The 21,974-nt window shown below is 41.7% G+C and overlaps 2 protein-coding genes across 5 annotated transcripts in view; one reads left to right on the top strand and one right to left on the bottom strand.

The window, feature by feature from the left end:
- PCM1 (pericentriolar material 1) overlaps positions 1-2,845 on the top strand; it is a 45,516-nt gene extending 42,671 nt beyond the window's left edge. For all 4 annotated transcript variants that reach the window (XM_074905877.1, XM_074905879.1, XM_074905875.1 and 1 more), the window contains 3 exons: positions 139-231; positions 348-471; positions 1,645-2,845. In XM_074905877.1, the coding sequence (XP_074761978.1) occupies positions 139-231; positions 348-471; positions 1,645-1,670 (243 nt within the window). In that variant the 3' untranslated portion in view covers positions 1,671-2,845. The remainder of the gene's footprint in view (positions 1-138; positions 232-347; positions 472-1,644) is intronic.
- A 111-nt stretch (positions 2,846-2,956) lies between these two features.
- On the bottom strand, positions 2,957-14,406 carry LOC141960416 (general transcription factor IIE subunit 1-like). The gene is made up of 5 exons (XM_074905880.1): positions 14,315-14,406; positions 7,254-7,733; positions 5,778-5,979; positions 5,087-5,310; positions 2,957-4,689 (listed from the first exon to the last, which is right to left on the bottom strand). The coding sequence occupies exons 2-5, from the start codon at positions 7,699-7,701 to the stop codon at positions 4,304-4,306; spliced, it is 1,260 nt and encodes a 419-aa protein (XP_074761981.1). The 5' UTR covers positions 7,702-7,733; positions 14,315-14,406; the 3' UTR covers positions 2,957-4,303.
- Between the last annotated feature and the right edge of the window lie 7,568 nt (positions 14,407-21,974).

The raw sequence follows: 21,974 nt of genomic DNA, 5'->3' as shown, positions 1-21,974 counted from the left end.
CAGTCTTGTTCAGTTTTCATCTGCAGACTTGATACAGGCATTGTTTTTTGATGTACTTTATAAGAATAGTCAGAAATCTAGTTTTGGAGTGAAAATAAAAGTAGCACTGTTCTTCTAAACATCACTTTTTATTAACAGGAAGCTGGTTCTGGAAATGTAAGTCAAAAATCTGATGAAGATGACTTTGTGAAAGTTGAAGACTTGCCCCTTAAGCTTGCGGTATATTCAGAGGTATTTTGCTATTGTTTGTGGAGTGGCTGTTTAGAAGTGCACACCCTAAATGTATTAATTATTTAGACAGCAGTAAGAATTAAATGGAGTTTTGAGTTTCACTTTCTGTTACAAAGGCAGATTTAATGAAGAAAATGGCAACAGAGGCCCAAACCAACAGTTTGTCTGATGAATTACTGGATGGAGGTGGAGCTCAAGATCAGGAATTAGTAGGAGATGCCCAAAGTTTGAAAGAACCTGGTAAAGATTATTTTTAAAATCCTCTACACCTATTGGGAAAACACTCTGGAATGGTCTAGAATTGAAACATCTCTTTATCACTGATAGAAGTAAGCAGTTATCATGGTGCTGAAAGAATATCTTTTTTTTTTAATCGTGCATTTGAAAATGATGTATTGATACTGAAGGGATCATGTCCCTCCTATATGCTTCTGTTAGATACACTGGCTACTAAAGTCATAAAAATTAACATATGTAAAATGCGTGTTATAATGTAATGATTTTGAAACTTATTAAAATGGAATAGTAGTATTGTTGCACAAGCTTGGTTTTAATAATACTGTGCATTCTAATTGCTGTCATCTGATCTAATAATGCTCAATATAATTTGCTGACACTGGTTTTGTATTATAAAAGTTCAAGAGACTTTTCAGAACAGTAAGGTATCTATTCAGGGGAAATAAAGTTATTTTTCATAAGAAGCATATAATGAGGTAAAAAAAATCAGTGTGTATGACAGCATTTGTCACTTTCATGAAACAGTATTTATGCAACTACAAGAACTTAATGGTAATGCAGGTCAAAACTTTTTGAAGGTTCATGTTGTGACACAAGTTACGGTATTAGAGGCTTCTGTTCTCGTTAAGCTTGTTTCTCCAGTGGAGGGTATAGTAACAGCATATAAAATGCATAAACTGGGTATTCTGATGGTGGTAGTTTTCTGCTAGTGTAGCCACCTATAATTCTTCAAACCATGTAAGCTGACAACAATGCTTTTCTTAATGCAGCTGCAGTGACAGCATAGGATTTTCAAAAATAGGGTGTGAAGGAAGGTGCATCTTTTATTTCATTCTCTGCCCATCACCATTCTGCTTGTCACAGCTATGCTAGTAGAAGTCTTGTGACAGTTTGGTCAGTACTGATGCTTACACCTGGTGTGGGAACAGTCTAGCTAGGAATGCCATGGCATACACAGTTTGTAGCTAGCAGCTAAGCCATTCCTAATCTGTGTATGGGGGCTGGCTGTAGTTGTTGAAGCCATGACTCAGAATGCTTGTGGAGAAAAAAGGTGAGAAGGAAACTTTTCATCAAGGTGCTTCAGTGGATACTTACAAGGAGTTGAAATGGGGACAAGAGCTGTGTTTGATGTCTTGTAGCTGTTAAACAATAATGAGTATATTCTTTATTTTACAGAAACTTTTGGAGCTCAAAGTGCATGAGTGTAACCTGAGGATACCTGCATTTATAAAATCCATGTATACAAATGCATATGGAAGATCAGCACTAATTTCCCAGAATTCTGGAAGTGTATAAAAATGTAAAATTTTTGACACACTGCCTCTTAGGATAGGTATGCTAACTTCTGCCTGTGGCAGTTTGAACAGCTATAACTGAATTCTCTTCTGTTCAGTTTTGCTGCACTGTTCTTTTTCTGTCTTAATCTTTTTTATTTTTTATTGTGACCTGTTTAGTAATTTTTAAATTGTTCAAAATGGTAGTTTCAAATAAAGTTTGGACTTGTCTGTAAATTTCTTTCAAAAAATGTTCCTCCGGCTTACAAAATGGTATGGACTCTGGAAGTTAACTGACATTGTGTTGGCCTGCTTGTAAGCAGTTTGTAATTCCTTCAGAGAAACAATGCTGATTTTTCCTGGGACAAACTCTTGTCTCACCAAGTTTCTCCATCTTCTACAAGTATGAGGTGTAGACATGGTACATACCTAATGTTGCCTTCATAGCCTAGAGTATAGCTGGTCTGTAAAAAAAGTTCCTGTTCAGGGCTTGTGGAATTAATTTCTATCAGCACATTTATCTGAGGTGAAGTAAATATCCTGGGTTTGTAGTTAACTGCAGAAAAAACTACTTTTTTTTCTGCATTTTCTGTTCTGCACTTTCAAGGTGCAAAGGAGTAAACCTGTCTGAAAATTTTAGTATCCTTTCACATGTAATGCTTAAAATTGCTGCAATTGAAAGCCTGTAGAATCTGTTCCTAAAGTACTGAACTGTGTGAAGAGTTTTTATGTAAGAGGAAAAAAAATTTTAAATTACAATTAATATTTAAAACCGGTTAAAGTCAGCACCTAATGATGGCTGATGGCAAAAGCAGAATTAGGATTGTAGAAGCATAGGTTGGAAAACTTGAACGAGACCAAAACTTTTCTTCACTTCAGAGTTACTAGTAAGTTATAAAATCGTTAGAAATCACTTATTCAGCATACATGCTGTATCCGCTTTACCTTAAAACAGATGGCTTTTCTCAAGGTAGTTAAAAAGCATTGGTCATCTTTAATTCAGGATTGTCTTCCTTTTGAGGTTAGTGTAATAAATAACATGCCGTGGCAGACAGTGAAGCCTAAATACTCCTGAAGTTTGAATAAAATGTGATTTTTCTGTCTTTTTTGGTTTGAGTGTCTCCAGGTTTTATGAGTGAATTTTAAAATGGCAGATTACAATCCCATGCCTCTCATCTCCAAAGATAAAAGTACATCAAAAGGTTTGAAGACAGTTTAGTTACTGTGCAGGCTTTAAACTCATGGTGATACTATATGCAGAAAAAACAAGTTAGAGGACAGAGGATATACTTTGTGACAAAGGCAAAACTGTGAAAATGAAATAATCATTGAGTAGATTGAAAAGGACTTTTTCATAAAGTAGAACAAGAAGATCTGTGCATAGCTGAGACAAGTCTAGTTTATATGGTAAATCATTAAACTCTCAAGCTCCAGAAATAGCACACCACTCCTCAGTTCTTGCCCTGGAAAGGTGTGTACAAACTAGGCACTGGACTGGTATTTCTTTGGTCATACTTGCTCTCTGCCCTTGCTTCACAGACTGGTTGAGGTTTGTGGGGACCTCCAGAGGTCACAACCTCCAACCCCCATGCTCGAGCTGGGCTACTTAGAGCCCGTTACTCAAAAGCCACCTGGACATAGACCTAGGTATCTCCAAGGCAGGAGACTACAGCCTTTCTGGGCAACCTGTGCTGGTGCTCTGTCCCCTTCACAGTAGTGTTTCCTAGCTTTCACTACTACTCATGTGTAGTTCACATCAAGTAGAATGTGTTTCTCCAGTGGCAGTAGAGGAGATCCTGCTTAAAAAGATTACAAGAGCATGTGTGAATGAGATACAAGAAGCAGTGTCTTCTGCTTGATCCATTGCTTGCTTCCTTACCCATCTAGACCAAAATAAATGTTGTATTTACTGTCCAGTATCCATTGCACACTTTGGTGCTCTAGGGACAGTTCTGTGGAACAATGAATACAAAGACTTCAGAAAATGGTTTGTAAGATGAAAGTTAAGAGGCCAGAGCTGGTCCTCTTCTGTAGGTAACACAGTTTAGTAACAGTTCTTCCCTTAAAGGGAGATCACTATAGCACGTTTGTTACTGTTGTGCAGCGACTGACCTAACCAGAACAGTATGGAGTGAAACCAAGTCATGTTGGACTTTGACTCATTCTCACTCCTGGAAGTATTTGCTACTTCTGGGAAGGTGGCAAAATAATTGATTTTTTTTTTTTTCACAATAGATTGCAACACTGCTTTTGAAACTTTATTTTAATCAGATCCCAGTGTATCCCAAAATGATTCTTGCTCCAAAACTAATTACAGCATTCACAAAGTCTAAAGATTAAAACAACAGAAAACCCATAATAACTTTGAGTTGCTTTTGCTGCAATGCTAGTGTTTTGAATGGTAGCTACCTACTACAGAACTGCTGTCTGCATGACAGCAGGGAGTTCAAACAAAAATTAACCCTTCAGTGATAAACTTTGAAGAACATATGTTAACCTATTAGATTTATTCCAAAAAAGCCTTCACCCTTTATATACAAGTTTGTATATGCATACAGTATTTATTCAAAGACAGACTGGAATATTTCTTGCCCCACTTTTATATAAGCTTCTCTCTCTTCATTTGTCATGAGAGACACAAGCTCTGGATTTTCACTAACTTCACCATATGAATAAGGCTGACCAGCTACTATTAAAATAGGACCTTGTGTTTCTTGTTCCTCCTTTTGTTCAAAGGTGCTGCCTGCTAGTTTCATTCCTGCTTTTCCAGAGTGCTTAGCATCTTCTTCAGACTCACTGGTGTCACTGCCTGATTCAGGTAGCTTGCTTTTGACAAGAAAAGCCTGGTCTGTGCTAGACAGTGACTTGGATTCATGGATCAGAAGAGTCTTGATGATGTCATTATCAGTGTTGGTTCCTTTACCACTTTCTTCAGAAGCATTTACTCCTAATACACAATACTAAGCATTAGAGGCATCAATAGTTTAGAGTTACCACAGGCATCCTACAGAAATTACTCTTTTCTACTCTGGATCTTTTTTACCCACACTAGAATTTTCTCTAAGTGCAGGCATTTCCAAGACCTTTCCATTTTAAAAATTACCACTAATGTTGCATGGTTAGAGCCAAAAATTTTAAGACCTGGTACCTGACCTCTGGCTTTAGGAATACTACCTAAATCTGTCTAAAGACTAGTTTTGAGAAACTAAGATCTGATAGCCACTAGTGCAGAATTGAAACTGTTCTGTATTCTAAACCAAGCTCAATAGATTTTCAATAGGAAAGCTGTATTTAAGTGCACTAAGGATGCTCAATTCAATTATCTGCCAGTGCTTAAAACTTACCAACGCTGTTGTTGGTGGCTGTTGCTCCTTCCACCGTGCTCTGTGACATCCAGATAGGTTGCTTTTTAGTTGTTTTCTCTCTTGTTTTCTGCTTGGTGTGAGAGTCTTGCATATCAATAACTAAGTTTTGGGTGTATATGTTGCCAAAATTGCTATTTCTGTTGGCCCATTTTTCAGGTCGGCTGCATGATTCCAGCACACTTGAACCCACCTTCTGGTCAAAGCTGAAAGAAATGTCACACATTTTGGACAGGTTAAATTCAGTCAAGAACCCCCCCAGTTCTTATTCAAAAAAAGACAACAAAACCCTATGTTTTGTCAGCAGACTGGCTTTAACAAGTGCTCTGTATTAAAACAATTTGCTTTCCCTGTTACTTCATCTCAGAGGCAGGTGGTTCTGAACCACTGATTTTTGCACAGGTTCTTCAGTAGCACATCTCTGGATGAAGCACACCGAGAAGTGTTGCTTTCTTAGCTGAAGGAGAAATCAAAAATTATTTAAAACAGCAAAAAAAGAAACTATAAATGCAAAACTAATTTAGATGTTATAGGCTTCTTCATTAAGCAGCTGGCAGTACTGAACAAAGCAGAATGGAGTAAAAAGTAGGTTGCAATTCAATATTTGAAGGATTTTACAACTGGAAAGTTGTGGGGTGTGCATGGATCAGAAGTTCTAGGGTTATGTTTATACCTTTCAGATAATTCTGGTATTTCTGTTGGCTCAGGCTCCAGCAAGTCATATGGCAGAACAGTATCTTCAGTCTCACGCAGTAGCACAAAGATAGGTTCCATCTGCTCATTGAATTTTGCTAGCAAGGTTCGAGCGTCACGCTTAGGAAGCACTGAGGCATCTTCCTCTACTTCAGTGTTGCAGTAAGTGCAGCGGAAAGTCTCTGCAACATCATCCAAACTGGAAATTCTTATGTTCATAGGACACAAAAGGTCAGCAGTACCTTGTTAAGAAATCTCCAGCCTGGACAATTACCAAAATATTCTGACTTTATCCCTTCGTTCACATTAACTACAGGAACTCCAGTTATAAAATCAAGCTTTTTTGAGAAGGACTGATATTCACACACTTGCTACTGCAAGAGAGAAATGTCTATATTGGGGGGAAAAAAGATGGAGTATCATATCATACCATAAGGTTTATTTTTTTCTTCTCTGATCTCATCTCTTAGTTCATAATGTAAGGAAAAAGACATTTGCAAGCTTAAATAAATACCATCTTATTGTAGTTGTTCAGAGTTCTAAAGTTCAAAAAGACTAATTTAAAACCAGAACATATGCTAAAAATCTATATTCATGTCCTAAAAAAAAAAATTAAAGCATATTCTGTTAAAATCTATCACCAGCCTCGATGTTTGCATTTCAGTAACTTGACAAAGGCCCTGCATTTAGAACAAAGGGATGATTTTGCTAACAGACAGAACACTAATGTCACCTTTGACATTTCCAGTTAGTCATATCAAATTCATTCTCCCTGGCTCCGGATGTTAACACGGTTGCTGCGCTTAGAGTAATGTATTACAACACGATGTCGTTTTAACTCATTTTGAAAGAGTACTCTCTGTTTAGTTACTTTGATTTTTAGAGAAGAGAAACACACAAGCTCTGATGCCACTCTCTGTGGACATGTCGTGTTGCCCTGGGAGGAGCCTACCCTTCCCCGTTTCTGGCACAGGACTGACAGAAGGCCTCTCTGCTGCTGGGCTGCAGTGCACTTAGTACAGCAAGTGGCTGAAAACAGTTTTAGCCATCTTGTCCAACTCTTCCATTATAAGAATTGAACACACAAATAGATTAACACATTCAAAACGGAGTCAAGCAAGTACTGTATTCTCATGTCCGTATGAGGGACTCACAAGAATTGGATGAGTAATCTTAAACCAGCTTAATGGTTTAGATTCTTGTTGATAGCAAAGCTGTGGTCTGACATCAGATTCCCAAGCCCAGCTCATATATTCAAGGTTAGAACAGGCCAAGCAAGAGGAAAAAGACAGCTTTTTCCTCTTACTCAACTCCCAGCTTCTCCTGTCCCAGGCCCTTGTCCACCAGCAAACAAGAAGTATACCTTCACAAACATGCACATTCACACAGGGGCCAATTTTGTACTATCACAGTTATTTTTTAAGACAAGAGCAAACAAATAATCTAGGCAACATACCTGTAAATACATCAAAGAGCTGATTGACTTCCAGGTCCGTGTAAGTGCTGGAGCAAGATGGACATTTAAAAGAGGACCTGGTAGTTGCATCCCGCTCATCTGCTTCTATTTTCCGGCGCACGTGATCCAGTTTGTATTTTATCACATTCACCAGAACCTTGTAATTGATGTAATAGTAATTGTGCCTTGTGCTCTTCCCATTAGGCCCCGTTTCCACTCGCATACGCAGCTTCACGAGCTTGTCTGCCTTGAGTGTGTTAAGGATAGCACGCAGTTGCTTACGCTCATACTTGAGCAGCTGTAACAAGTCATCCTCTTTCACGCAGGGGTAGCGGATCAGTATGTCAAGGGCCAGAGAGTACTCTACTCCATAGAAACCACGCACTATATATTTGGCCAGGCGCTTTAGGACTGCTGGGACCTCTCTGATAACGTTTTGTTCTTCCATCAGGAGCTGAACCGCTGTCAGAAAAACAAGTGCTATACAACAAACAGAAGGGAGGTGAGCTGTAGTGAACCTTTCTCAGCACTCACAGGCAGGTACAGAGCACATCACTTGCTGTGCTGCACCTCTGCAACAGTGTTCACTGAATAGATTAATGTAAAATCCTTAACTTGCGCCTGGGGATGGGAAGGTATCAATAGATATCAAAGATAACCTAATCTTGAAGTACGATGATTACACCTGAAATATTCAGGTCTTCCTGTGTAAAATCCCACAGAAGATAGACATCTAGGAATATGGCTTACATAAAGTTCATACAATCCTCTTTACAGAAGACAGGACAGTTACCTTGCATGTCTAGGTCTGCCCAAGGTATCTGTTTTCATTCACAGCCAGCCAGTGTGCTGAAGTGAACATTGTACATGCTCAGAAGCAAAGCTCAGGACACAAGCTGGGCAAGAAATCTTTAGCTTAGCTTATAACAATACATGAAATAGATGAGACTGTATCTCCCTTTGTGGCAGAGCCACAAGAGGTGTTTGAGCACCTTTTGGTTTGCTCTCTGTGATTTTTCTGCTGGCTGCCCTGGTGAAATAAAGGCCTAAAGCAGGGGCACAGGGTACTCCACCTTGTCTGGCACTGCCCTCACTCAGCACAGGGTGCTTGGGGCTGTTCCTGCTTGTTTCACCACACTAAATCACCAGGGAACATTTGTAGCAGAACATTTTCCTCCTTACTGTTCTCCCCCCTAGAAACAGGGCTTCTGTCACTAAAAAATTCTTAATCCCCTTAACTAGAATGTAAATAATTTTAATCAGTCCAACTAACCTAACTGTTTCTTATTTGTAAGGAGAAGAAAAAATTGAGCTGTTTCAAGAAAAGCCACATACCCAATTCCCTTCTTTGAGGCATGTTAAAACCCTGCAGTAGAGGTTGATACTGCAGCCTCTAGCCAGATTGTTTTGCAGAGAATAATGCAACATGCAGCCAAATAGAGCTGGCATAGCCACTGGATCAGAAGGTGAGTGGGTAGTGGAATGGCATGGTGTGGCATTGCCAGCACTGGCACCCACTGCTGAGGGGCACCTTGCTCAAGCTCAGGTCATTGCATATTGCTACACAGAGCTTTCAGGTGACCTTCATCAGAAATCCTAGTTAAATGAAAAAAAACTATTTGCAGTAGCCTAGTAGTTGAGACAAAATTAAATTGGCATCTCACAGAGGAAGCACCACCTTTTGCATAACCTAAGCCGAATGTCAACATGTGGGTCTGAGCCTGAAAACCCTGAAGGCAATAGCATCAGACTGGCCAAAATTTCCCACAGGGAGAGTGAGGGAACACTGGAATAGGCTGTCCAGGGAGGAGGTTGCATCTCCGTACTTCAGCTGGACAAGAGCCTTGACATTGCTTCAAGACTGGTTGTGCCATGAGCAAGGGTTGGAGCAGACGGCCTTCAGAGGTGCTGTCTAACCCAATCCCTCTGTTTTGTTCCAACAGAGTTAGATTCAACCATAGTAAGGAGAGAAACTTTGGGAACGTCAGTCAATTCCTTGACAGCCCTCAGACTGTAATAAGAGCACTTCTATGCTTTTTCACAGAAGCTTTGAAGAAAGAAACAATTTTTTTTTCATTATTATAGCTTTAGACTTTCACTTCTCCTTTGCCCTCGTCCTCCAAAGAGGCATAACTACAGGGCACCTGACTGTCACATGTTAGCTGTGCAGCTTAGCTCATCACATGACCAAACAATATACCCTTCTGCAGGCAGGAAAGCACAGGACCTTGAACTCGGGTTCAACCGAGTCTCCCAGAAGCTAAATTCAGTCCTTGCTGCCAGTCCAGGCCTAGCAGAGGTAGGACACACTGTCTATGTATGTGCAGGCAGATGTGTCTGTGGCGGGACAAGGACATACTCTAGTCAAGATTCAGGAACTCCATCTACTGAAAAGAGAATAGAAGTTTAATCTTTTTGACTGCAATCCCATCTCCACCTCTTTCCTTGATGGATGAACTACCTCAAGTTGCCAGCACATTTTCTGCCAAGTAAAAGCATAAGCAAACCTAGTGGATAACAAGTTAGTGAGCACAGTGGCCATCCTTGAGCCACTCGACTGTGTTCATGCCCCAGCTGCACTCAGCAGACAATTTTCCTTTCCCCATCCACAGCAAGGACTCTTTGCTCTTAGAGCTGAGCAGGCTTTCCTTTGAAGTTGGTATAAGGATATGCAGAGGAGATGATCTATATACTGAGAATAGCCAAGAAGCTTCAGACAGTAGAGAAGATACCGGGGTGCGGGACAGGTTAGATTTACTGCTCTTGACGCAGGACTATGGGCTGGATTCCCACATCTACTCTCCAGTGTTTTAACCCCGGGGGCACTTGGGCATACAACACAAGATTTCTAGAGCACAGACAAACATCAGACCTCCTCCACAGAAAAATATGCTAACTTACGCTAAAGTCTTCTCTTTCTTGCCTCACAAATTTGGAATTTATGTGCAATGGCTTATAGTCAGCAGGCAGGAAGGATGGACAGTGTCCTCAGCCAGCTCCAGAGATCAGGAGCATGGCTTTGAGTCTCCTCAGGCTCTGGAGAGCACTGAGCCTTCTCCTTCTGCAGTGTGGGCAAACAGGGCAGAGGCACTGCAGCCTCCAGTACCAGCCCAAAGGAAAACAGCTGCGCTGTGTTTCTGTAACTCAGTCCAGCCCCACTGAGGAGTGCTAAGTGCAGCCCCAGTATCTGTATCGGATACGGTTCCAGTCACATGCGTTAGTCTGGGCTAGCACCTCAGAAAGGGCCAAGGTGCCCTCTGTGTGGATTAGATTTATATGAACACCAGTTGGATTGCGACACTGCCAAAACAAGAACAAAACCACTTCTGCATCTAGTCCTTGGCTAATGGGAGCAGAACCCTGACACTTAAAAGGCCTTGTATTAGGACCAGATCTCATGATTTGGGTTTTTTTGTTTTACTCTAAGTCAAATACAGAACGAAATAATTTCAAAGGGAGTGTGATAAGTAGATAACATCATTAAAGAAGAAGTAGGACCTGAACTGTAAGACTGAGGTTTGCTGATGTATCAGTTCTCAGGATGACGCCTTATCCCAGCCTCGCATCCCATACTCGCATCGCTAAAGCGAGCAGTACTCTGAAGTGCTAGGAAGTCTGGACCATGCTGCAGTGCTTCTAAGCACTTTGATGTTAAAAGCTCTTCAGGTCCAGACTCTTACAGACATGTAAACTATTCAGAGAAAGAAAAAAAAGAACCACCCACAAAAACCCCACTGCACCCACACAACAGAACCACCCCATATATAAACACATAGTGTAAATATCATTAATGTATCCTGGGAGACAAGTGAGAAGCATTTTCAAGAACAAACCCATAGAACCCACTTCCATTTGCAGTGGAAATTTCAGTACACAAGCCTCTAGCTCAATGTAAAAGCAAATGGCTTTCTTTTGCAAGGATGACTGAATTTGTGATGAATAAACAACATCCATGGAAAATACAAACCCTGCAAGAAGCGTTCTGTTAAGCTACAAAAGAACCAAAACTGTATGTATTTTACAGTGAAAACTACATAAAGTCAAAATGGGGGGGGGTAAGCTTTCTCTACAGTGCTTTTGTATATTTTAGGTTGTATTTCTTCAGTCCATTTTGAAAAACCTCTTCATCTCATGATTGCCAAATCTGAAATCTTGCAGTTCAGGAAAACTGATTTTTAAAAGCTGTTGTGTAGTTTTCAGTTCACAGACAAAAGTTCTCCTTTAAGAGAGAGACCACCCTTATCAAGTAAAAGAGGAGGAAGAGGAGCAGCTGCCTACAGAGAGAGAAGGGCTTTAAACAGGAGTTTGCTCTGAAGCTCTGTTAGTCTGTATTATGAGACAGGTGTTTTGCTACACCTGTAGATTTTTCTTTTTTTCCAGCTGATGGCATGTATGGACAGGATATCTTACAACAAGTCACAGCCTAGCTTATACCTTTAGCTGCTTTTGAAGTACTTAGTTTTATAAGGGTAGGAGCTACCTTCTTATTACACTGGTTATTTTTAAGATTATTCAGTAACTTAAATGCCTGAGAGGCCTTTTTGCTTATAGCTAATACAGAGCCATTATAATCTTCATCAAAGAGAAAGGAATGCAAGGCCTTGTTTTCCCCATGAAGCAGGAACTACCTTTAAGATCCTCTTTTTCTTCAGAAAACCTCCACAGAGCTGCTTGTTGTGCTGGCAGGCAACTATCAAAAGCAGAATTTCAAGTTAACAGATGTCATACAGAGCAAGTTCTGCAAGCTTTCTCCAAAGCCACTTGCTTAATTAACGTTACCCTTGAGCTGCCTGAGAAGGCAAACTACCCACCTCACACTTTAAAAAGCACTAAACCAGAAAGATTTATTAAAATAGTATTTTGTAAGTCTTCACCTAACTCACGTAAGGAAGTTAAAAACTGTATCATTACCTCACTTGCACAGGCAGAAAACTTCAGGCTGCTATTCATAAAAGAATCACCTCTTTCCTAAGAGCTCAAAGTAACTGCAAAACAAACTTAAGTATTTCCCTGCCTTTTCCTAGACCTATCAGTGATAAGCCCTAATTACCACCCAGCTGGAGCAAGAGAGTCGCCAAATCACATTTCATTAGCAACTGAATGAATTCAGCCTTATATATGTTGCATCATCATAAAGTTGTAAATCTTATTGCTCAATGAAATCCACCTACAACAGGCAAGGACTGAAAATGTTAAGTGACTGCAATCTTTGATTAGTGTTTTCATTAGCGTGACCTTAGAAGACTAGAAGTAACATAATAATTAACTCTTTTTTTGTTGTTGCAAGCCAACTATTTAGTATGGGTAATTTACATAATTTGCATTTAGAGGCTTTCATCACCAAACAAATTTGGAAAATTAAATATTTGGGGAAAAAAAGTGGAACTTACGTTTACCATTTTTTGCATTTTTACTTATTAATCTTTTTAAGTAGTGTATGTGTTCAAAATGAAACAAAAAGTAATTTTTCACTCTATTTCTCCAGAAGATGAAGTATTTCTTTTATGGGTTAGACCCCTGTGGATAAAACCAATGTTGAAATAAGGTTGCTAGGGGCTGTACAGTTTAGGATTAAAATGCTGAATTCAGCTAGGATTGCAGTCGTCATATTCTATCTCCAATCTATTTGTCTTTCATATGTTTTTTTTATGTAGGTAGAGTGGAGGCTAGTGTTTGTACATGCTGCAGCATGTGTTGTGGTTTTGTTGGTGCTGTTTGTTGCTGGAACTCTGACTCTCTACCTGGCACATGGCAGAGCCCCAAAGGTGCAGGTGCTTGTCTGCATAGGACAGGTTGTAGGACTGACATCTGTAATGTCACTACAGAAGGTAGCGCCTCTGAGAAATAGCCAATTCCAGAAAAGAGACTTCATGCTTTAGTATCTGTAGCAAGAATTTAGATTTGAAAATACTTTAAAGGTTTGAGACCGCAGTTTAGAAACTGCAGGAACAGATGATTATAAAAAAAAAAATCCTCAAGAGGAGCTCTGCTCTATAGCAGTCTGCATTGGTTTCATGCCTCATGCTAGGACAACCCCTGCTACTACTCTTTTTTGTTCCATTAAATAAGAAACTATTTGGTGGATGCCCAGAGCTGAGAACTGTAATTGTCATAACCTTCAACTGCAATTTAAAATGTTCACACAAGTAAAATTAAGCAGCTATAGCTCGCTCTATGTAGTGGTTCTTGAGCATGCTCCCTTACTGTCATTTACATTAGGAAATGCAAAGGAGCAAGACTACTTGCTGGTACCTGTTGAGTTTAGTCTGTGGGAAATGTTTACAACAAAAATACCTGTGGGTTTCCTCGCCGACTGTTTTGAACAGGGAAAGTGTTGTGAAACCTTAGTGCTGTGGCAGTCCTCAGCCTGTGTGTGGAGGTGTAGAACCAGATCACAAGAAAACACGGAACAGCTTTCTAAATTAAGGAGAACGATGGTCTGGCTGGTAACACTACTTTCAGAAACAGGAAATCACAATCACCTCTGCAAGCTATGGCTGACACCACCGGGGTTGTTGGGCAAGGACAGTTAACCTCCATGTAGCAGAGGCAGATCTCGGTGTAGCAAAGGTGCTGCTTGGCCAGGCGTCTGCCTGTTTGGTGCTGGGAGGCAATTCTGTATGGGCTCATGCTGTGCTGTCTTTGTCCTGCACACTCGGAGCAGGAGTGAAAATTGAAAAAAATAAAAAAGTATGGTCTGAACAGGTATTTCTGACTGCGGGTAGCCCTGGCACCGAGGGCCGTGGGAAGCAGGATTTGTGCCGGTATGTTGTTGCGATGTTGTGTAACAGAGACATTATTGAAAGTGGGAGCTTGAAATGGGGATAGGCAAAGTCGCCTGGCTTCATTTCAAACCCATTTGGGTGGCTGGGATGTTTATCTCAAATGGTATGGGCATGCACTGCACTTGCAGGCTACTTCATGAAAAGGAGTCAGGTAATCAAGTGGAAGAAATAAATACAGAGTCTGATCAGAGGTTGAAGGAGAAAATTAGTGGGTTGCTGCTTCAGGGGGCAAACGTATAATCAAGATCCTTACAGAGCAAAGGCAGTATGTTTTACCTGTTGGCAGAGCAGAGGTTGGTGTAGATGGCCCGGTGGGAGGTTGTGATGTGCACCTTGAGTAAATGGGCGATATTACCAGTTGCGTTGTTGTCCTCTCCAGGCTGAACAGCTACTCTTCTGCCTTTCCCTGGACAGGCACATGGAAGCTACATTCTTCTGTATCTTATATTCTCCACACTGATACCCAGCCCTCAGTTTAAAAACTAAAATCTCTAGCTGTCTAGCTCACACATTCAAGCACTGCAAAATAAGAAAACACCAGGATTATAGCAAGTGCCCATATGTAAGCTGCTGCCCTGTACACACAGGGCTCTTAATCACACAATCACATCTTTTTTTTTTCTTCCCCTCCCCATACTGGCCCTTTCACAAAATCTCTGCCTCAGCCAACATGTGGGGTGTTAATGTTCAGCACTCAGTGTGTCGTTCTAAGCCCAGTTTTGTGCACCATCCAAACCTTGCACTGAGATGGTTCATTTTCTGATCAGTTTTCCTAAGGTGCTCTCCCTGAATTGCTTAATTCCATGATGCTTGAAGGCATGCTGCTATCAAACTAAATCAACTTTGTCTGAAGGCTTTAGGGCGCTTTTTGGATTAGTTTATGTTGTAATCTTCCTGATATTTAGAAGGATGGAGGATATCATGCCTGTGTTATAAGGGCCCAAAGAGTTGTGGTGAACGGAGTTAAATCCGGTTGTCGGCCGGTCACGAGTGGTGTCCCCCAGGGCTCGGTGTTGGGGCCACTCCTGTTTAACATCTTTACTGATGATCTGGACGAGGGGATCGAGTGCCCCCTCAGTCAGTTTGCAGATGACACCCAGTTGGGTGGGAGTGTTGATCTGCTCGAGGGCAGGGAGGCTGCAGAGAGACCTGGCCAGGCTGGAGCCATGGGCTGAGCCCAACTGGGGGAGTTTCACTGAGGGCAAATGCCGGGGGCTGCCCTTGGGCCACAACAACCCCCAGCAGCGCTACAGGCCTGGGGAGGAGTGGATGGAGAGCTGCCAGTCAGAGAGGGACCTGGGGGGTGATTGACAGCCGGCTGAACAGGAGCCAGCAGTGTGCCCAGGGGGCCAAGAAGGCCAATGGCATCCTGGCTTGTGTCAGCACTGGCGTGGCCAGCAGGGACAGGGAAGGGATCTGAGCCCTGGGCTCGGCACTGGTGAGGCTGCCCCTCGATTCCTGGGTTCAGTTCTGGGCCCCTCACCCCAAAAAGGCCATTGAATGACTCGAGCGTGGCCAGAGAAGGGCAACGGAGCTGGGGCAGGGTCTGGAGCACAGGTCGTACGGGGAGCGGCTGGGGGAACTGGGGGGGTTCAGTCTGGAGAAGAGGAGGCTGAGGGGAGACCTCATCCCCTCTACAGCTGCCTGAAAGGAGGGTGCAGAGAGCTGGGGATGAGCCTCTTTAACCAAGTAACAAGCGATAGGACAAGAGGGAATGGCCTCAAGTTGCGCCAGGGAAGGTTTAGACTGGATATCGGGAAGCATTTCTTTACAGAAGGGGTTGTTAGGGGTTGGAATGGGCTGCCCAGGGAGGTGGTGGAGTCCCCATCCCTGGAGGTGTTTAAGAGTCGGGTCGACATAGCGCTGAGGGATCTGGTGTAGTTGGAACTGTCAGTGTTAGGTTAGTGGTTGGACTGGATGATCTTCAAGGTCTTTTCCAACCTAGACGATTCTGTGATCTCTGAGGTACAGAATTTGAAACCAAGAGTGCTGGATAATTTTGAGAGCCTGAACTGAGATGTAAAAAATTAGGATATATTTTACAGTACTTTATACGATCGCAGCAGAGCTCCCTCTGTCTTGATTGCTGTTGTGATCAGTACTTCCAAAATACAACCATGGGTATCACAGTCCAGGTACTGGCCAAACAACACAACCTACTGGGTTCCCTGTGCAGCACCTGGCAGAAAAGGGGTGAGAATTCAGCTGCCCCGGGATGTACTTAGACCTCCCTGGTCGGTAACACCATCCTTTCTCTTGCAAGGCATTATCTTATTTACTGTCTTGGAAGCTGGAACAAAGCAGAAACCTTTCTCCTTTATTATGCCACCCTCATTCATCACAAGAATGCAGCCTGTCCTGTGCAGTGAGGAAAACAAGGATCTCTGTAAAAGGAATTCTGGGATCATACAAAGAAACTCATTCAAAAAGGAAGGGGAATGAGTGGCTGCTACGCTTGTTGGCTTCTGGACACTTCACAGCCTTAGTATAATTTTAATGTAACTTATGCTGCTTTTAAATCTAAAGAACAGTGCTTGAGATAATCTGTATTTTTAACTTCAATGTTCTATTCTCAGAGGATCAGTTTAGATCTACTGTCTCTCAGCATAATTTGAAAAAATGTGGTAACAGCAGCTGCTGTGGGTGGGGAGGCACATTTTGGTTGGGGTTTCAGATGACAGCCGAGTGCTTAATACAGGGATTAATGGGGTCAGGAGAAGAATATACTGCAGTCGCTGGATCTTCATAGCCTGCAACTCTCAGCTGTCTTCCTGTTCTACTCCTCTTTCCTCTGGCATCTCCTGACACTCTGGCTCCCGCTCCTCTCTTCCCTCACCCTTTCCCCCGTTTTCCCCTCTCCATCCAGCCACTTCTGCTTCTTTTGACCACCTGGTTCATGCCGAAAGCATACCTTCTGCAGCTGGACGTGGCTGTATTCAGAGAACTGTTTCCAGCTCTCGGGATGGTGCATGTCCACCTCTTGCAGGAATGCAGATGTAGCATTTTGGGAACTAAGTTTATGCAAATTATATATAACTACTCAAAGGTTTAAATACTGGTGTAATTCAGATGGTGGGTGTAGCCTCAGAAAAGGCTATGTCTAATCCAAACACCTCCAGGTACCTGAAATAAAGTTCCGCTTAAAAACCAAGATGGCACTTCAGCACTTTGCTACAACTCATTGCTTGTATCTTTTTTTTTTTTACTACAGACCAAAAAAAATTTTTTTTGTTTGTTTATCTTTCTTAACAAGATGAACCATATGAAGAGGGAAAAGTCCAGGGATGATTTTTTTCTACATTAGGTATCCACTTAATAGAGAAAGCTCAGTGAGATTCAAAGACAGACAAGACTAATAGTGGAAAACATTAAGCAAGCCTTATGACTGGAGTTACCTTAAATCCAGAATACCCAACAAAGACAGCCTCACTAGTGAGATTCTGCTATTGCTCATGCATAACCCTTGACCTAGGAGAACACACTTCGCAAAATAAGACTGAGCGAGATTGTCCTATATACAATTAATATAGTTCAGAGTTGATTCACTGTAGATCAGAAAATGTCCTGAGTACAGTGCTTCTCAGTATGTAAACAGACTAACTCCTTTGTAATTATTGTCCTCTCCAAGTAACAGAGTGTAGGAGCAGACTTAGCTACAAAAGGCCTTTAAAATCTTTGATACTGCAAGTTACAATGGTCTGAAAAAGTGGTAGGCAGGCTTAGAGGGAGCAACTGCATGGTCTGCTTGCTTCTCGATCACAGTATTTGGCCAACTGGCATGTTGTGTTTCCAGACTCTTTTAACAGTCAAAGGCAGCTTCTTATAAAATGCATAAATATCTGGAGTTTTCTTCCCAAGCAAAGTGTGGTTTCTGCCACTGGCTTGACTGAGCATTACTCTTTCTGGCTCATCTTGTTCTTCTGGTGCAAAGGATGAGAGGTTTTGCTGCTTTGGAGAGCTTGGGTGTGCCTTTCTCACCTCCAAAAGCCAAAGAATCCATCTGATGATCTGTGGCATAAGCAGGTCATTTGACAGCTGCTGCCACTAAGGTGAAATCTAAGCTTTTGAGCTTTTTGTTCACATTTCTTTCTCCTTCCACCCGTAGCTCCACGAGCTGGCTATGTAGGGCAGGTGTTCGTGCTGGGAGGGAGGAGTAGTTTGTTAGTTGTAGTGCCTGCCCAAAGCTCTCCACTGCTCCCGCTCGGCCCGCTCTCCATCATGCCTGCTTGCTCCAGCGCGAGGCTTCTACTTACTCTTGCAGATTTACTTTCCTTGCAGAAACTTTCCAGGACATCTGTGGCTGCTGCTATGGAGTTTTGTTTCTAAGCAAAGCCTTAACTTGGAACTGACTCGAATGCAAACTCACTTGTGTCCCAAAACTACTGCTTGATTTTGATGAAATCAAATGCCATTCCTGGATCATCCCGTGCTCACTAGCTACCAACGTTTTGCTTTTTGACATACGAGATAGCATTCTTTCTTCCTCTGAAATGGTTTGGGGCTTCACCGCATCACTTAAGTTGTAGGAGTGTAAAATTTTCTTGGCAAACAGACATTTTTTGCATTTAAATGTCAGTGCCCAAACAAATGCTTTGTCTTTCCTGTAACCCCTTATTCAATCAAGTTCAGAATAAACTAGATTAACTCTTTTGTATTTACATTAACAGTAAAAAATCTGCTGGAAGCTAAAGGACTGACTTTTCTTCATAGAACTAGACTACGCAGTAATAATAATAAAAAAAGTATGTTAAAGCTAAAAAAAAAAAATCAGACCACCCTCTTGGTGTTTGTGAGGTACCTCAACTATGTGCACAGCAAATGAATATGAAGAAACATACCAATTTTCATTCTTTGCTTAAAAAAACCCCAACTAAATCCCCAAATTGCAAGTGGCTGTACACATTTCTTCAGTGAAATGGTCTCAGCTTCCATGACAATGCTTAGGGCAGCAGCAGCAGGGGGGAGGCAGTAAACTGATGTTAAAAGTGGATATCTATTTGTAACAAAAGCAAATATTTTGTTCGGCTTGAGGAAAACCTTCGGAACAAGTGCTTTCAGAGTTGACAGATGAAAATTAAATCAATAAGCAATCACATTCATTGCTTTTTCTATATGAAGGCAGACACAGTAAGGCACAGCTTGTTGGTTTGTTTTTTTTTAAATAGCTTTGTTTATTTTAGACAATGGCAGGCATAGGCATTCAGGCTCTGGACGGACATCCGTGGGGTTTAGCTGTGCTTTTGCAATTGTAAAGCAATTTCCAGTGTGGAAACGTGGACTGTCTTGCACAACGGAAATACTGAAAGCTCATTAGTTAATGACTGTAAATAGTCTGCCTTGCTCCACATATGCTAAAGTGGGACAGGACTAATTAAGCAAGGAAACTTATTTTTAAATGACAAAGTAATTTGATTATGGCTGTTATGCAACTAATTCCAAATAAATCTGAACAACCCCCTACCAGATTAAGGTTCAAACTCAGAAGTATATGATGTGCTCTTCATGGTACAGACTGCAGCACTTGACTTGGTTTAACCATTTTATATGAATCAAATGTCCCAAAAGCTGCATTTCATGCTATACATGCATTTTCCCCTAATCTAAACCATGCTGCTAGTTAATTTCAGTTTACATAGGTTCAACATTCATGACTGAGATTAAAAATGGATTCCGGTAGTACAATCATGCTAACATGTTTCTGCTTGCATACTTCAGTTAAAAAAAAATTAAGACATACAACTAGACTAGCCCTTTTTTTAAGTAGTGGGATGCTGATTTCTGTGTCCTCTCAAGCTGTCAGTGCTTTACACCCCTTTGAATTGCTTCCTGCTATGCTACTACAGGCATTGTTCTAGGCCTAGAATATCAGTGCTTCATTTTCTTCAACCAGAAGCCACATTTCTTTGTTTATGGAGGGAGACCTCTAACATGAACAAAGTTTGCTGTAAGTTGGTAACCTAGTTACTGAAACAAGGGGCGATTAAAGGTTATCATCAAATACCAGGCTGGTGTTCAAGGATCATCTGGTCCAACCTTTCTCGGCAAAAGCATGGTCTAGACAAGATGGCCCAGCACCCTGTCCAGCTGAACCTTGAAAAATGGCTGATTGTTCTCATTGTGAAAAGTTTTCCTTGTGTCCAATCGGCATCTCCCCAGAAGTAATTTATACCCATTACCCCTCAGCTCTTCCATGTGACTCCTTGTAAAAAGGGAGTCTCCATCTTCTTTGTAGTCACCCTTTAAATACTGGAACATGGTGATAAGGTCTGCCTTAGGCCTTCTCAAGGCTGAACAAACCCAATTCTCTCAGCCTTTCCTCATGTTTCAGGCTTCCCAGTCCTTTGATCACCTTTGTGGCCCTCCTCTGGACCCTCTCCAGCCTGTCCACATCGCTTTTGTATGGCGGGAACAAAACTGAACACAGTACTCCGGGTGCGGCCTGACAAGCGCTGACTAAAGTGGGATGACAATTTCCTTATCTCTGCTGGTGATGCTCTTGTTGATGCAGGCCAGCATCCCGTTGGCTTTCTGTGCCGCAGCAGCAGCTGTGCACTCATGTTGAGCTTGTTGTCCACCATGACCCCCAGGTCCCTTTCCACAGAGCTGCTCCCCAGCCAGGTGGATCCCAGCCTGTGCTGCACTCCTGGATTATGTTTTCCCAGGTGCAGGACTTTACACTTGTTGAACTTCATAAGGCACTAGCCCACTCTTCCAGACTATCCAGGTCTTTCTGCAGGGTGGCTCTGCCTTCTGAAGTGTCTACTTCTCAACTCAGTTTTGTATAATTGGCAATCTTCATCAGGATCCCATCATGCAGATCACTTATGAAGATATTGAACAACGTTGGGCCCAATATCGATCCCTGGGAGACCCCACTAGTGACAGGTTGCCAGTTTGAAAAGGAGCTGTTTACCACCCCCCTCTGGGTGCAGCCTGTCAGCCAGTTCCTCACCCATCGCACATCATAACACATCGGTTTCTCTAGGAGGAGGCTGTGGGGAACCGTATCAGAAGCCTTAGAGAAATTTTAGTATTTCTTTTAGAAAAGGAAGCAATACTAAATAAAATTTAGCCAGTCATACTTGGATGAAAGTTGACTTTGCATCTCAGATTTATAGGCAATAACTTGTTTCTGCTTCTGTAGACTTTTGTTAAATTTGCAATTATTAAAAAAATATAGTAGCCTTTACTGTTTGGAACACAAAACTGTAGTATCCTCTGTTCTGAATTTCTGCACTACACTAATACTGTTCTGCATGTCCTGGCTATCAAGAATCCCATTGTGACTGGATGTCATGAACTTGCAGGTTTTAGCTAGAAATACCATCTATAGTTATATTTAGTTATGCAATACCATCCCTGCAGAAACCAGAGACAGCAAACACTTCCTTTACACCAGTGCCAACTTTAAGTTAATGGCTCTGTGGGAATATGAATCACACCTCTTTCCTAGGATGGTTAAGAAAAGATTACAAGTGAACCACCATATATACCAGCCCCTAAGTTTACTCTCCAGTGTCTTCTCTTTGCGTGTTATAAAACACAAGAGTTGGCACTGGAAACTAGTCCCAGCAATGCAGTCCACGACACAGATAAAACTACTGCCTTCTACATTATCTGCTTCCTAGTATATTTCTATTTTTAAAGGACCTTTACTAATTTGAATTCCAGCCAATGGTGTGGTCTGACATAGCTTCCCTCCACCACTTTCCAAAAACCAACCAACAAACCAAAATCCCCCCAAACAACCCAACCATTATTGCCTTACAGTAATAACTTTAACTGTCAGTTTAAGAAAGCGATCAGCTTTTCAGACACTGTTAAAATCAGTCTGTTTGGAAGTGAATGCCCTTTCTTCCACGTGATATGTAACATGCACGGTGACTTCCACTGAGGTATGAAATCAGTACACGTGTACTTTAGTCAAAGAAAGCAG

The sequence above is a fragment of the Athene noctua genome, chromosome 4 (assembly GCF_965140245.1).
Source record: "Athene noctua chromosome 4, bAthNoc1.hap1.1, whole genome shotgun sequence".
NCBI lineage: Eukaryota > Metazoa > Chordata > Aves > Strigiformes > Strigidae > Athene > Athene noctua.
The sequence above is the reverse complement of the archived record's forward strand: the minus strand, read 5'-3'. Positions and strand labels throughout refer to the sequence as shown.